The sequence below is a fragment of the Anolis sagrei genome, chromosome 3 (genome assembly GCF_037176765.1).
Source record: "Anolis sagrei isolate rAnoSag1 chromosome 3, rAnoSag1.mat, whole genome shotgun sequence".
Classification (NCBI taxonomy): domain Eukaryota; kingdom Metazoa; phylum Chordata; class Lepidosauria; order Squamata; family Dactyloidae; genus Anolis; species Anolis sagrei.
The window spans coordinates 9,381,312-9,394,012 of record NC_090023.1 but is presented as its reverse complement, the minus strand read 5'-3'; the positions used below and the strand labels follow the sequence as shown (position 1 = coordinate 9,394,012).

The following is a 12,701-nucleotide window of genomic DNA, read 5'->3' as shown; positions in this document are numbered from 1 at the left end:
AGTTCTGAAGTTGTAGTTCACCTACATCCAGAAATCACTGTGGACTCAAACAAGGATAGATCTGGACCAAACTTGGCACGAATACTCAATATGCCCAAATGTGAATACTAGTGGAGTTTGGGGGAAATAGACCTTGACATTTGGGAGTTGTAGTTGCTGAGATTTATAGTTCATCTACAATCAAAAAACATTCTGAACCCCAGCAACGATAGAATGTGACCAAACTTCCCACACAGAACCTCCATGACCAACAGAAAATACTGTGTTTTCAGATGGTCTTTGGCAACCCCTCTGTCACCCCCTCGTGACCCTCCCAGGGGTCCAGACCCCCAGGTTGAGAAACACTGCCTTAATTTGAGAGAGTATAACTTGCTCAAGGCCATTAAGTGGAGTTTCAACTCAATGGGGATTGAAATTCTGATCTCGCCAGTTCAAAACTCAAATCACTGCTGCTTCCATGCTGGCTTATGGTAATTAAAGTAAGGAGTAACTAGCAAGGAAAAGGACAGACAGTATTCCAAGGTTGATGCACCTGATGAACCAACCTGGACATAGCATATTATTTGAGAACACAGAAATGCTGGACCACTCTGGCAGGGACGAGAGACAGGGCCTTCTCAGTGATGGCCTCTCGGCTGTGGAACGCTCTATCTACAGATATTAGATCGGCCCCCTCTCTACTGGCATTTCGGAGGAAAGCGAAGACCTGGTTGTTTGAGCAGGCATTTGATTAGGCAGTGTAATGAATATAGGAACACGGAATAACGGATGATGAGATTGGATTTTTATTCTATTGATGAGACGCTAATGATTTGTTATATTGATGCTTAATTGTTTATTATGCTACTGTTTTAATCTGTCCCTTAATTTTTTTAAATGATGTTTAGCATTGAATTTTTGCTGTTGTTAATCGCTTTGAGTCACCTAAGGGCTGAGAAAAGCAGTATATAAATGAAGTAAATAAATAAATAACAACCACCATGTCAGGCTACACAGAGAAGCCATTGAAATCCACAAACATGTGGACAATTTCAACAGAAAGGAAGAAAACATGAAAATAAACAAAATCTGGCTACCAGTATTAAAAAAACTCTAAAATTAAAACAGTAAATAAAAAACAAAACTCAAACACAGGGAACTCCAGACAAGAAGCAATCAGGAACACCTAATCACCTCTCAACAAAGGATTCCCCCAGGCAGGAACAAGCCACACCTAAAAACTGTCAGGTCATCAAATGCTATTTTTTTTTGGTCATGTCAGGAGCGACTTGAGAAACTGCAAGTCGCTTCTGGTGTGAGAGAATTGGCAGTCTGCAAGGATGTTGCCAAGGGGGCGCCCGGATGATTTTGATGTTTTTATCATCCTTGTGGGAGGCTTCTCTCATGTCCGCGCATGAGGAGCTGGAGTTGATAGAGGGAGCTCATCCGCCTCTCCCCGGATTTGAACCTGCGACCTGTCGGTCTTCAGTCCTGCCGGCACAGGGGTTTAACCCAGTGGTTCTCAACCTGGGGTCCCCAGATGTTTCTGGCCTTCAACTCCCAGAAGTCGTAACAGCTAGTAAACTGGCTGGGATTTCTGGGAGTTGTAGACCTGCCGGCACAGGCGTTTAACCCACTGTGCCTTCATCAAATGCTAATCAAGGTGGCCAATTGAAACATTCACACCTAGCTCCAACATACAAGAGTTCTTTCTCCCATCCTGGACTTTCCACAGGTATATAAACCCAATTTTCCTAGTTTCCACAGACCTCACAACCTCTGAGGATGCTTGCCGTAGATGCAGGCTTCTAGAACATGGCCATATAGTCCAAAAAACCTACAACAACCCAATGTTTCCGGCAACGAAAGCCTTCGACAATACAGTTCCAAGGTTGCAATGTGAGATCTAGGGATCGCTTCTACGCAAGTAACTTGACTCAGAAGAAGAAGGGGAATCAATATGGATCAGCTAAACATTTACACCTAACTGCAGCAGGGAAGAGCTCTTTGCCCCACCCCAGCCATTCCACAGATATATAAACCCATTTTTCCTACTTCCAACAGACCTCACACCTCTGAGATGCTTGCCATAGATGCAGGCGAAACGTCAGGAGAAATGCCTCTAGAACATGGCTCTATAGCCCGAAAAAATCACCACAAGAACCTAGTGATTCCAGCCATGAAAGCCTTCGACAATACAATCAATATGGAGCTTACCATGGGCTTCTTGTACTCGTTGGGTTTGATGCAACGGACGAAAAACGGCTGGCAGACGCTGAGGGTTCTCATCAGCAGCTCCAAAGACCGCTTGAACTGGCTGCTGAGAGTCGGGGAACGTTTCCTAGTCTCTGCCCCCTAGGAAAAAAAAAAGGCCAGCGTTACGATGGATCCATGTCAGGAAATGAAAAGATAACACAAACAACAGCAGACTATTTCCCCTTTCTCAAGCGGGTTGCAAAGCATGTTTTCTGCATAGGAAGCAGCTTTCATGCCAGGTCAGGGGATTTGTTCATCAATTCCAGCATGATCTAGACTCAAGGGAGAAGGCAAGCTCCCCCCCCCCCCCCCCCCGTCAAACGCTATGAAACTTTTTTTCCAGGAATGTTAGTGGTGGAATTCAGGAATTCCTTAATGCAAAACATCTTTCTATTAGGAATGGGTGATAACACAATTTTTGTTCCTGAGTTATAAATGTTGTTTCCTAATTGGTTCTATCATAAAAACATGGGGGGGGGGGGACTGTATTAAGATGCAAAAAATATCTTATAATATCCCTTAACTATATTCATTGGGTTTTTGTATGAGGGTTGAATGAAAAGTAATGCCTCCACCTTCGTAACTCCTCAACAGATGGCAGTACTAGTATGTGGCAGGCACTGGTTGTGACGGCGCGAGTGGCACCACCTATGTATACAACTGTTAGTTGCAAGATTTAAACTGTTGTATCATGCTTAATCCTGCCTTTTTACCCTGCTTATGTATAGTTGCAGGCCCGTAGCCAGGATTTCGATTCGGGGGGGAGGGGCTGAGTTTGTTTGGGGTGGGGGGCTGAGTTTGAGTGAAAGAGGGTCTACCCTAGCAAACCTTTTGTATCGTTACCCCAATACCCTCATGCATATGGGATATATTGAGTATGGTGATCAGATCATGATATGAATAAACATAACAGTCTAAATAATGCACCAGTAAGGCCTTTTCGCGAACCACCATGAGAATTTCGGGGGGGGGGGGGGGGGCTGAAGCCGGCTACATGCCTGTATAGTTGGATTGATTGGTTACTTATAGCTGTCAATCAGTATTGTTTGGCTCCACCTCTTCCTGGAGGAGGGGAGTGCTTCCCTTTTCATTCTGCCATCAGAGTTTCTATCAGATGGATATGAGTAAGAGACTTGACTCTAAAACACCCTGATTAAATTACCTCTCAGCACCAGTTCTGAGGTTTATTACCCTTGAGACTTATGCTTCATGTTCAGACCAATCTGAACAACACTGGAAGTCTCAAGCGCCTTCAAACCGGTTCTTTTGGCACCAGAGGAAGATCCTGAATCTTCACGCATAGGCCATTTGAAATGGGGTTGTGGATTGCTTTGGCATTCACAGCCACTGAGGAAAGAGGAAACTTGGAAAAGCTTCTCAGCTTCAAACTCCTTGGACCCGGGACTAACTAATACTGTAATGTATATTTTCCTTCACCCCTCTAAAGTTTCCAGCTCTTTGCTTTAAAGAAATCACTCTTTGTGAATAATAAAACTTATTTTGAATTATTTACAGTGTTTTGGGTCTTTGGGAGTTCCGGTTTCCTAAAGGAGGGCAAGAAGCAATCCCCTGGGGAAAGATGTCACGTCCATGCCTCTTTCGCTAAGAGTTATAGCCCCCAGGCGCGACGGCACACTGGCTTGTTCAGCAGACTCTCCTCTATAGTTCCATTTTTGCAGGAAATTCTGCAGCACATTTTGCTATAGTTTTTCAATGGATGTCTTATAGTGTCTCAACTACAGTAGAGTCTTGCTTATCCAACATAAATGGGCCAGCAGAACGTTGGAGAGTGTTTGAGGACCGGGACATCCGTAGGGATACCAAGGTGCTTGTTTATAAAGCTATTGTCCTCCCAACCCTGCTATATGCCTACGAGACGTGGACAGTCTACAGACATCACATGCAACTCCTGGAACAACTCCATCAGTGCTACCTCCGAAAAATCCTGCAAATCTCTTGGGAAGACAAGTGGACAAATGTCAGCGTGCTGGAAGAAGCAAAGACCACCAGCATTGAATGATCTGCACCATCAACTCTGAGGGACTGGCCATGTTGTCCGGATGGGATTTTGGTCTGCATAAATAGGGGTCTAGTGTCTAGATCCAGGGAAGTCATGCTACCTCTCTATTCCACTTTAGTCAGACCACAGTTGGAATACTGTTTCCAATTCTGGGCACTGCAATTGACGGGAGATGTTGACTCTAAGGTGGAATGTGACTAAAAAGGTTAAGGGTTTGGAGAACAAGCCCTATGAGGAGCGGCTGAAAGAGCTGAGCATGTTTAGCCTGCAGAAAAGAAGACAGAGGGGATATGATGAGGGCCATGGATCAAGATGTGAGGGGAAGTCATAGAGAGGAGGAAGCAAGCTTGTTTTCTGCCGCCCTGGAGTGTAGGACGCAATGGAACAATGGCTTCAAACTACAGGAAAGAAGATTCCACCTGAACATGAGGAAGGATTTCCTGACTGTGAGAGCTGTTCAGCAGTGGAACTCTCTGCCCCAGAGTGTGGTCGAAGCTTCTTTGGAGGTTTTAAAACAGAGGCTGGATGGCCATCTGTCAAGGGCACTTTGGATGTGATTTTCCTGCTTCCTGGCAGAATGGGGTTGGACTGGATAGCCCATGAGATCTCTTCCAATTCTAGGATTATATGTAACCATTTTCGAGCTTTGAACCCAGTTCGCAGCAATACCATACCAAGAGGGCAAGTGAGAAGAGAAATTGTGTGATTTTCAAAACAGCTGAAAACTGGGATGGCAGAACATCAGTTGGGTTCATCCTTGACACACTTGTTTGGAGGGCATTCCAGTCCTAATCCAAATCCCTCCAGGGAGCCACACTACATTTTGATGCATATTGCTCAAGATAACTAACAAATATGAATCAGGAGTGAATTCCCCTTTCCAATTCTAAAGGAAAAGCTCAGAATACCTGAGCAAAAGCCATATGAATCAGCTTTTCTAAGGGAAATATCACCGGATGCAAGGGCAACCCCATTAAGCATCCTGCCTCTTGCTGTGTCCGTCCCAGATTCCCACAGGAAGAAACTACATAACAAAACAGTCTAGCATTGCCAACTGAATGCAGAAGGAAAATAAAGAAGGGGAATACTCAGGCTGAACCTCCTCTATTTAGGGTGCAAAAAGCTGGATGTAAAATCATAGAATCCTAGAGTTGGAAGAGACCTCATGGGTCATCCAGTCCAACCCCTTTCTGCCAAGAAGCATCACATTCAATGCACCCTCAACAGATGGCCATCCAGCCTCTGCTTGAAAGCCTCCACCAAGGTCCAGGGCAGAGAGTTCCACTGCTGAACAGCTCTCACAGTCAGAAAGTTCTTCCTAATGTTCAGGTGGAATCTTCTTTCTTGCAGTCTGAAGCCATTGTTCCACGTCCTAGTCCAGCAGAAAACAAGCTTGCTCCCTCCTCCCTATGTCTTCCTCTCATGTATTTATACATGGCTATTGTGTCTCTTCCCAACCTTCTCTTCTTCAGGCTAAACATGGCCAGTTCTTTAAGCCACTCTTCACAGGGCTTGTTCTCCAGACCCTTGATCATTTTAGTCACCCTCTTCTGGACACATTCCAGCTTGTCAATATCTCTCTTGATTTGTGGTGCCCAGAATTGGACACAGTAGTCCAGATGTGGTCTAACCAAATAATATTTATTTATTTATTTACATCTTTTATATTCCGTCCTTCTCACCCCTCAGGGGACTCAGGGCGGATTACAATGTACACATATATGGCAAACATTCAATGCCAATTTTTGACATATAAACATAGACAGACATAGACAGAGGCTATTTAACTTTTTCTGGCCGCCAGGGGAGCTGTCGCTTTCATCGTCCACCTGCGACGCTGATGAAGCACTTCCGCATTCCCCGCATGCTTCCCCGCTGGAATGCTTTGCTGGAGTCTTTTTTATGGCCTCATAAATCAGTTAATTTAGCCTCCCCACACTTTAAGGCGGTACCTAATTTTTCTACTTGACAGATGCAACTGTCTTTCGGGTTGCAAAGGTCAACAACAGACTACACACAATTGGTTGGAAACCCACTCCAACCCAGGCTGGCTTCGAACTCATGACCTTTTGGTCAGAGTGATCTTAATGCAGCTGACACTCAGCCAGCTGCGCCACAATCCCGAAAATTTCTTTTCTGGGAAATACTGTTTGGGAAAAAACACACAATTTCCGATTGCTTTGACAAGCTTTTGTTTCCCCTCTGGACTGACTGCAAATACCTCCCTAATATTCTTGTTGTTTAATGATTTCAAATTGTTTCCAACTTGTGGCGATCCTACAGCAATCCTATTGCAGTTTTTTCTTGGCAAGCTTGACTCAGAAGAGGCTTGTCATTGGCCTTCCTCTGAGGCTGAGAGAGTGTGACCTGCCCAAGGTTACACAGTGGTTTTCCATGGCTGAACAAGGACTTGAACTTGAGTCTCCAGAGTTGTCGTCCAACACTCAAACCATTGCACCATGCTATCTTGTCCTTATAGTCTAAATTTCATTTTTTTTTACACTGAAAATGTGTTAGTTGTTTATATCTTAAAGGAGAGGTAGACAATATCTGTACATGTTTGTCCTTGCCACATAATCAATATTTGATGGCTTCTGGGGGTTTGTGAAAAGGAGATGTGGGATGAATGGGATCCATGGGCTATACGTCACCCATCTTGGACTTATAAGGTGTGAAAACAATAGCAGGAAAGAAACACACTTAGTGGAGTTCGTTGAAGTTTAGAGATTTCAGCTCAATGTATTGTCAAAGGCTTTCATGGCTAGAATCACTGGGTTGTTGTAGGTTTTTTCGGGCTATATAGCCATGTTCTAGAGGCATTCTCACCTGACATTTCGCCTGCATCTATGGCAAGCATCTTCAGAGGTAGTGAAGTCTGTTGGAACTAGGAAAATGGGTCATTCCACAGATATATAAACCCATTTGCCTAGTTCCAACAGACTTCACTACCTCTGAGGATGCTTGCCATAGATGCAGGTGAAACATCAGGAGAGAATGCCTCTAGATCATGGCCATATAGCCCGAAAAACCTCTGAAGATGCTTGCCATAGATGAAGCAGAGTATGCTGTACCCTGAGAACCGCATCAGAAAAAGCCCTCCCATCTTTCTCAATAATTAATAGATATGCAGGAGGGTCGCTGAGTTATCTCAAAGGATGGGTGAACGTTCCCATTTTACTTGCATCCCATTTGGAGTATTTCAGGGCCAAAATCAGACCAAGAGAGGGTTTCACATGCATATGAGTAATAGGGCAGACCTTCATGATGTCATAGGATGGTTCCTTGACATATAACAGAGGTCGCTAGACAAGGGTTGGCCAGCTGGCCAGATGTGCCAAATGGTTATAGAAATTACAATGAGGACACTCTAGAAAAATATGCCCAGCAGTACAGGCATATTCAGCGACATTTCAGGTAGAAGCATAATTTTCTATAGCAAAGTGGAGGCAGAGTTTACTGGCAGGGCTTGCATTTCACATGAGACTTAAGGACAGAGCAAGTGTATTTTCTGCTGCTCCAGAGACTACGACACAGAGCAATGGATTCAAACTACGGAAAAACGACTCCACCTAAACATTAGGAAGAACTTCCATATGGTAAGAGCTGTGCAAAGATGTTTTCTCGAAGTGCAAAGGAGTCTCCTTCTCTGGAGGTTTTTAAACAGAGACTTTGGGGAGTGTTGAATTGTCTGCTCATGCATGGTAGAATGCATGACTACCTTGGGAAGTCAGATCTGGCCACACTGGTCCACGCTCTTGTTACATCCCGAATAGATTACTGCAACGCAGTCTACGTGGGGTTGCCTTTGAAGACTGTTCGGAAACTTCAATTAGTCCAGTGGGCGGCAGCCAGATTAGTCATCGGAGCGTCATACAGGGAGCACACCACCCCTCTGTTATGTCAGCTCCACTGGCTGCCGATCCAGTTCCGAGCACAATTCAAAGTGCTGGTTTTGACCTACAAAACCCTATACGGCTCCGGCCCAGCATACCTGTCCGAACGCATCTCCCTCTACATCCCACCTCGGAGTTTCAGATCTTCTGAGGAGGCCCTGCTCTCGACCCCACCTCTATCACAAGTGAGGCTGGTGGGGACGAGGAGCAGGGCCTTCTCAGTGGTGGCCAACTCACCTGTGGAACTCACTCCCTGGGGAAATTAGGTCATTGACATCCCTCCTCTCTTTCAGAAGGAAATTAAAAACATGGTTATGGGACCAGGCTTTCGGGCAATCTGGCGGTTAGATAAGGACAATGATGACCTGAATCGAGAGTACTTGACAATGTGGAATGAATTTACGGACTATGAGATGGCGAACGCTGAGCATTAGATTGTTTTACAGATTGTTTTATTGATTTTAATGTATGGACTGACTGTCTTAATTGTTATAATTGCTGTTACATGTTTTATCCATTGTTATGTTTATGTTGGCATCGAATTGTGTCTTTTGTAAACCGCCCTGAGTCCCCCCTCGGGGGTTGAGAAGGGCGGGGTAGAAATGCGCGAAATAAATAAATAAAAATAGAATGGGGTCAGACTGGATGGCCCTTGGACTCTGTAGTTCTATGATTCTATGACTTTTGGCTGCCCCAGTGCTGCTGCTGGGACTCACTGAAGATTTACTGCTAACCCACAGGCAGATTTTCTTTTCACTCCACACCATGCACAACTGCACATCAAGATGGCACTGGAATCACAATGCTGGTGGGCCATTTTCGGGCTTATTCAAAATATCATGGTACAACCAAGTGCATGCATACAACCTCACTCTCCCTTCCCCTTGTTCCTGGAATTTTTGTTACTCTAAATTTGCACCACTGAAACATACATACAGACATCATCATGCAAAGCCAGAGCACTCTGGCACCAGTTGGAAATGGGAACCCTTCAACAATACAAATGGGCCTTCAACAATACAAATAAATAGAAGCTTTATTCTTTAATGATGGGCCCCAGATTTTGAAAATAAAAAAACAACTTTTGGAACTACAATTTGCAAAAAACCCCAATTTTGTGAAGTTACACTCCACAAAACAATTTCTCCAAACTTTGGTGACTTCTCACAGGATGTTTCAACCTCCTGGCTAGTAAGCTTGCTTTGAACCCCAGAAAGCCCCCCAACGGTTAGTCTGTAATCATCATCCACAAGGAAAGCACTCTGACCATTGGGAATACCATTACTTTCTTTGGTTGCCCTTGTCTTCACCTTTTCATGCAGAAGGTAGCGGTTCCACTCATCCCTAGCCAACTCAGAAAACAGCCTTGCTTCTCTGAGACAAGCCCTCTGTGTATCCATAAGCGAGTCTGTCCTCTTGTAAAGGACCTGTTGTAAACGACGTAAGGAAAGTAGTAAACCAGTGACAGAGGGTAGAAGCGAACATACCACAGAAGGGAGCTCTTTGATCTATTTTACCTTCAAAGTGGGCGCAGGCGACTGGCCAAAAGTACTGGACGCATAGCCACAGAGATACTACAGGGGAGCAAAGGCAAAAAAACAAAAGAGAGAGACAGAGAATAGGGAAAAAAAAGTGAAAAAGAAGAACAACCAAGTCCGGTGTTCTTAGCCATTTCTAAACAACGACGGCTTAGCGGTTGTTTGCAATTCAGACTTTGTTGATGGCTGGCTTGTGTGAAAAGCTATTCCACCTTCACAAAATGCGGAGTCTAACACAATACTGCAAACTAGCAATTTTTCTGGCAGGGCAAAATTCATGTTCTTGGGCATCAAATTTACAATGGTTCCTCCACATTTGCTGGGATTAGGAACATAGGAGCCCCACAGATGTTGGAAAACCTGGAGGATCATCCATCTGGGAATCTCCATATCCTCTGGTGCAATTCTATGGTCAACTTTTGCTGGAAGCTGATCATAGATTGATGCTGGAGGACCATGAGATGCCCTAAGACGGTGTTTCTCAACCTTCCTAATGCCGTGACCCCTCATGCTGTGGTGACCCCAATCATAAAATTATTTCTGTTGCTACTTCATCGCTGTAATTTTGCTACTATTATTGATGGCATCCTTGAAGTGACTGGATTGACCTTGAAGGAGCTGGGGGTGGTGACGGCCGACAGGGAGCTCTGGCGTGGGCTGGTTCATGAGGTCACGAAGAGTTGGAAACGACTGAACGAATGAACAACAACATGAATTGTAATGTAAATATCTGATATGCAGGATGTGTTTTAATTCACTGGACCAAATTTGGCACAAATACCCAATATGCTCCTTCAAGGTCAATCCAAGGTCAATATGCTCCTTCAAGGTCAGCTCCTTCAAGGTCAATACAGGTGGAGTTTGGGGGGGGGGGTTGGGAGTTGTAGTTGCAGGGATTTAGTATTCACCTACAATCAAAGAGCATTCTGAACTCCACCAACGAAGGAATTGAACCAATCTTAGCTCACAGAACTCCCACGAACAACAGAAAATACTGGAAAGGTTTGGTGGGCATTGCACTTCAATTTTGGAGTTGTAGTTCACCTACAGCCAGAGAGCACTGTGAACTCAAATAGTGATGGATCTGGACCAAACTTGGCACGAATACTTAATATGCCCAAATGTGAATACTGGTGAAGTTTGGGGAAAATAGACCTCGACATTTGGGTGTTGTAGTTGCTGGGATTTATAGTTCACCTATGGTCACAGCAGGAGGAGGGCTATTGGTGGAAGAATTCGCTGTCTGTTTCTAAAAAGAAAGAGAAGGATGGACGGGGTTCCTAACACCATCAGAAATATGTGTCTTCTGATGATCTTTGGGGACCCCTCTGAAACCCTCCTTACGCCCCCCCCCCCCAGGGTTCCTGACCCCCAGGTTGAGAAACGCTGCCTTAAGAGAACATATTAATCAAATCCATGAATAACTCTATGTAACAAGATTCTTGTTCCTGGGTTATAAGTGCCATTTCCTAATTGGTTCTATCATATAAACATGGGAAAAGTTTATTAAACTGCAAAATCTTTTTTTTTCTGCGGGAAGGACAGCCTGCAGCACATTTCAACAAATTTCTCATTGAGTCTCAACCAATTCAACAAAGTTTGTGACAGCCACAAAAATGAAGTTTCTGGAGTAGAACAACTACTTTCAATGTATAGTAGAGTCTCGCTTATCCAACATAAGCGGGCAGGCAAAACGTTGGGTAAGCAAAAATGTTGGATAATAAGGAGGGATTAAGGAAAAGACTATTAAACGTCAAATTCATCTGAACATGAGGAAGAACTTCCTGACTGTGAGAGCTGTTCAGCAGTGGAACTCCCTGCCCCGGAGTGTGGTGGAGGCTCCTTCTTTGGAGGCTTTTAAACAGAGGCTGGATGGCCGTCTGTCAGGGGTGATTTGAATGCAATTTTCCTGCTTCTTGGCAGAATGGGGTTGGACTGGATGGCCCATGAGGTCTCTTCCAACTCTTTGATTCTATGATTCTAAATTATGTTATGATTTTACAAATTCAGCACCAAAACATCATGTTTTACAACAAATTGACCGTAAAAGCAGTTCAATACAGGGTAACCTTATATAGTAATTACCGTATTTATGAATTTAGCACCAAAACATTGCAATGTATTGAAACAGCTGTGGATCCGGGTGGGAGGCAGACTGCGTTGGATAATACAGAACGTTGGATGAGTGAAGGTTGGATAAGCGAGACTCTACTGTAAGTACCACACAAATGAACAGGAAATAACACTTTCAAACCAGGAACATATTTTTTTCTAATTTTGTTACACAGTGTAACCAAATCCACAAAAGTCAAACCCACAAATGTGGAGTTTTGTTTCCAAAAGGTACCAGATAATAATAATAATAATAATAATAATAATAATAATAATAATGACTTTTTAGGTGGCTGATAGGAGTAGAATATTAGTACAGATCAAATCTATCAAAACTTGTCAAATTACTTTGGTACAGCACTTGGCAAATTGTGTATTGCAATCAAAGAATGCATATCCTCGGGATGTTTCTCAATTTGTGTAAAATTTGTTCAAATACATTTGGTACTTTTTGGAAACTCCACCAATGTAGAGGGCTGGCAGTTGGTAGGCTCTAAGTCAGTGTTTCTCAACCTGGGGGTTGGGACCCCTAAAGGGGTCGCCAGGGGGTGCCAGAGGGATCGCCAAAGACCATCAGAAAACACAGTATTTTCTGTTGGTCACGAGAGTTTTGTGTGGAAATTTGGCCCAATTCTATTATTGGAGGGGATCAGAATGCTTTTGATTGTAGGTGAACTATAAATCCCAGCAACTACAACTCCCAAATGTCAAGGTCTATTTTCCCCAAGCTCCCCCAGTGTTCAGATTTGGGCACATTGAGTACTTGTGCCAAGTTTGGTCCAGATCCATCATTGTTTGAGTGCACAGTGCTCTCTGGATGTAGGTGAACTACAACTCCAAAAATCAAGGTCAATGCCTACCAAACCCTTCCAGTAACTATAAATTCCAGCAACTACAACTTCC

At 44.0% G+C, this 12,701-nt stretch overlaps 1 protein-coding gene across 3 annotated transcripts in view; it reads right to left on the bottom strand.

Annotated features, from left to right (window-relative positions):
• MYO7A (myosin VIIA) overlaps positions 1 to 12,701 on the bottom strand; it is a 199,889-nt gene that overhangs the window by 75,007 nt on the left and 112,181 nt on the right. For 2 of the 3 annotated variants that reach the window (XM_067466470.1, XM_067466469.1), the window contains 3 exons: positions 9,666 to 9,722; positions 9,459 to 9,575; positions 2,197 to 2,334 (listed from right to left, as the gene is read on the bottom strand). In XM_067466470.1, the coding sequence (XP_067322571.1) occupies positions 2,197 to 2,334; positions 9,459 to 9,575; positions 9,666 to 9,722 (312 nt within the window). The remainder of the gene's footprint in view (positions 1 to 2,196; positions 2,335 to 9,458; positions 9,576 to 9,665; positions 9,723 to 12,701) is intronic. The other variant, XM_067466471.1, reaches the window with a different exon arrangement.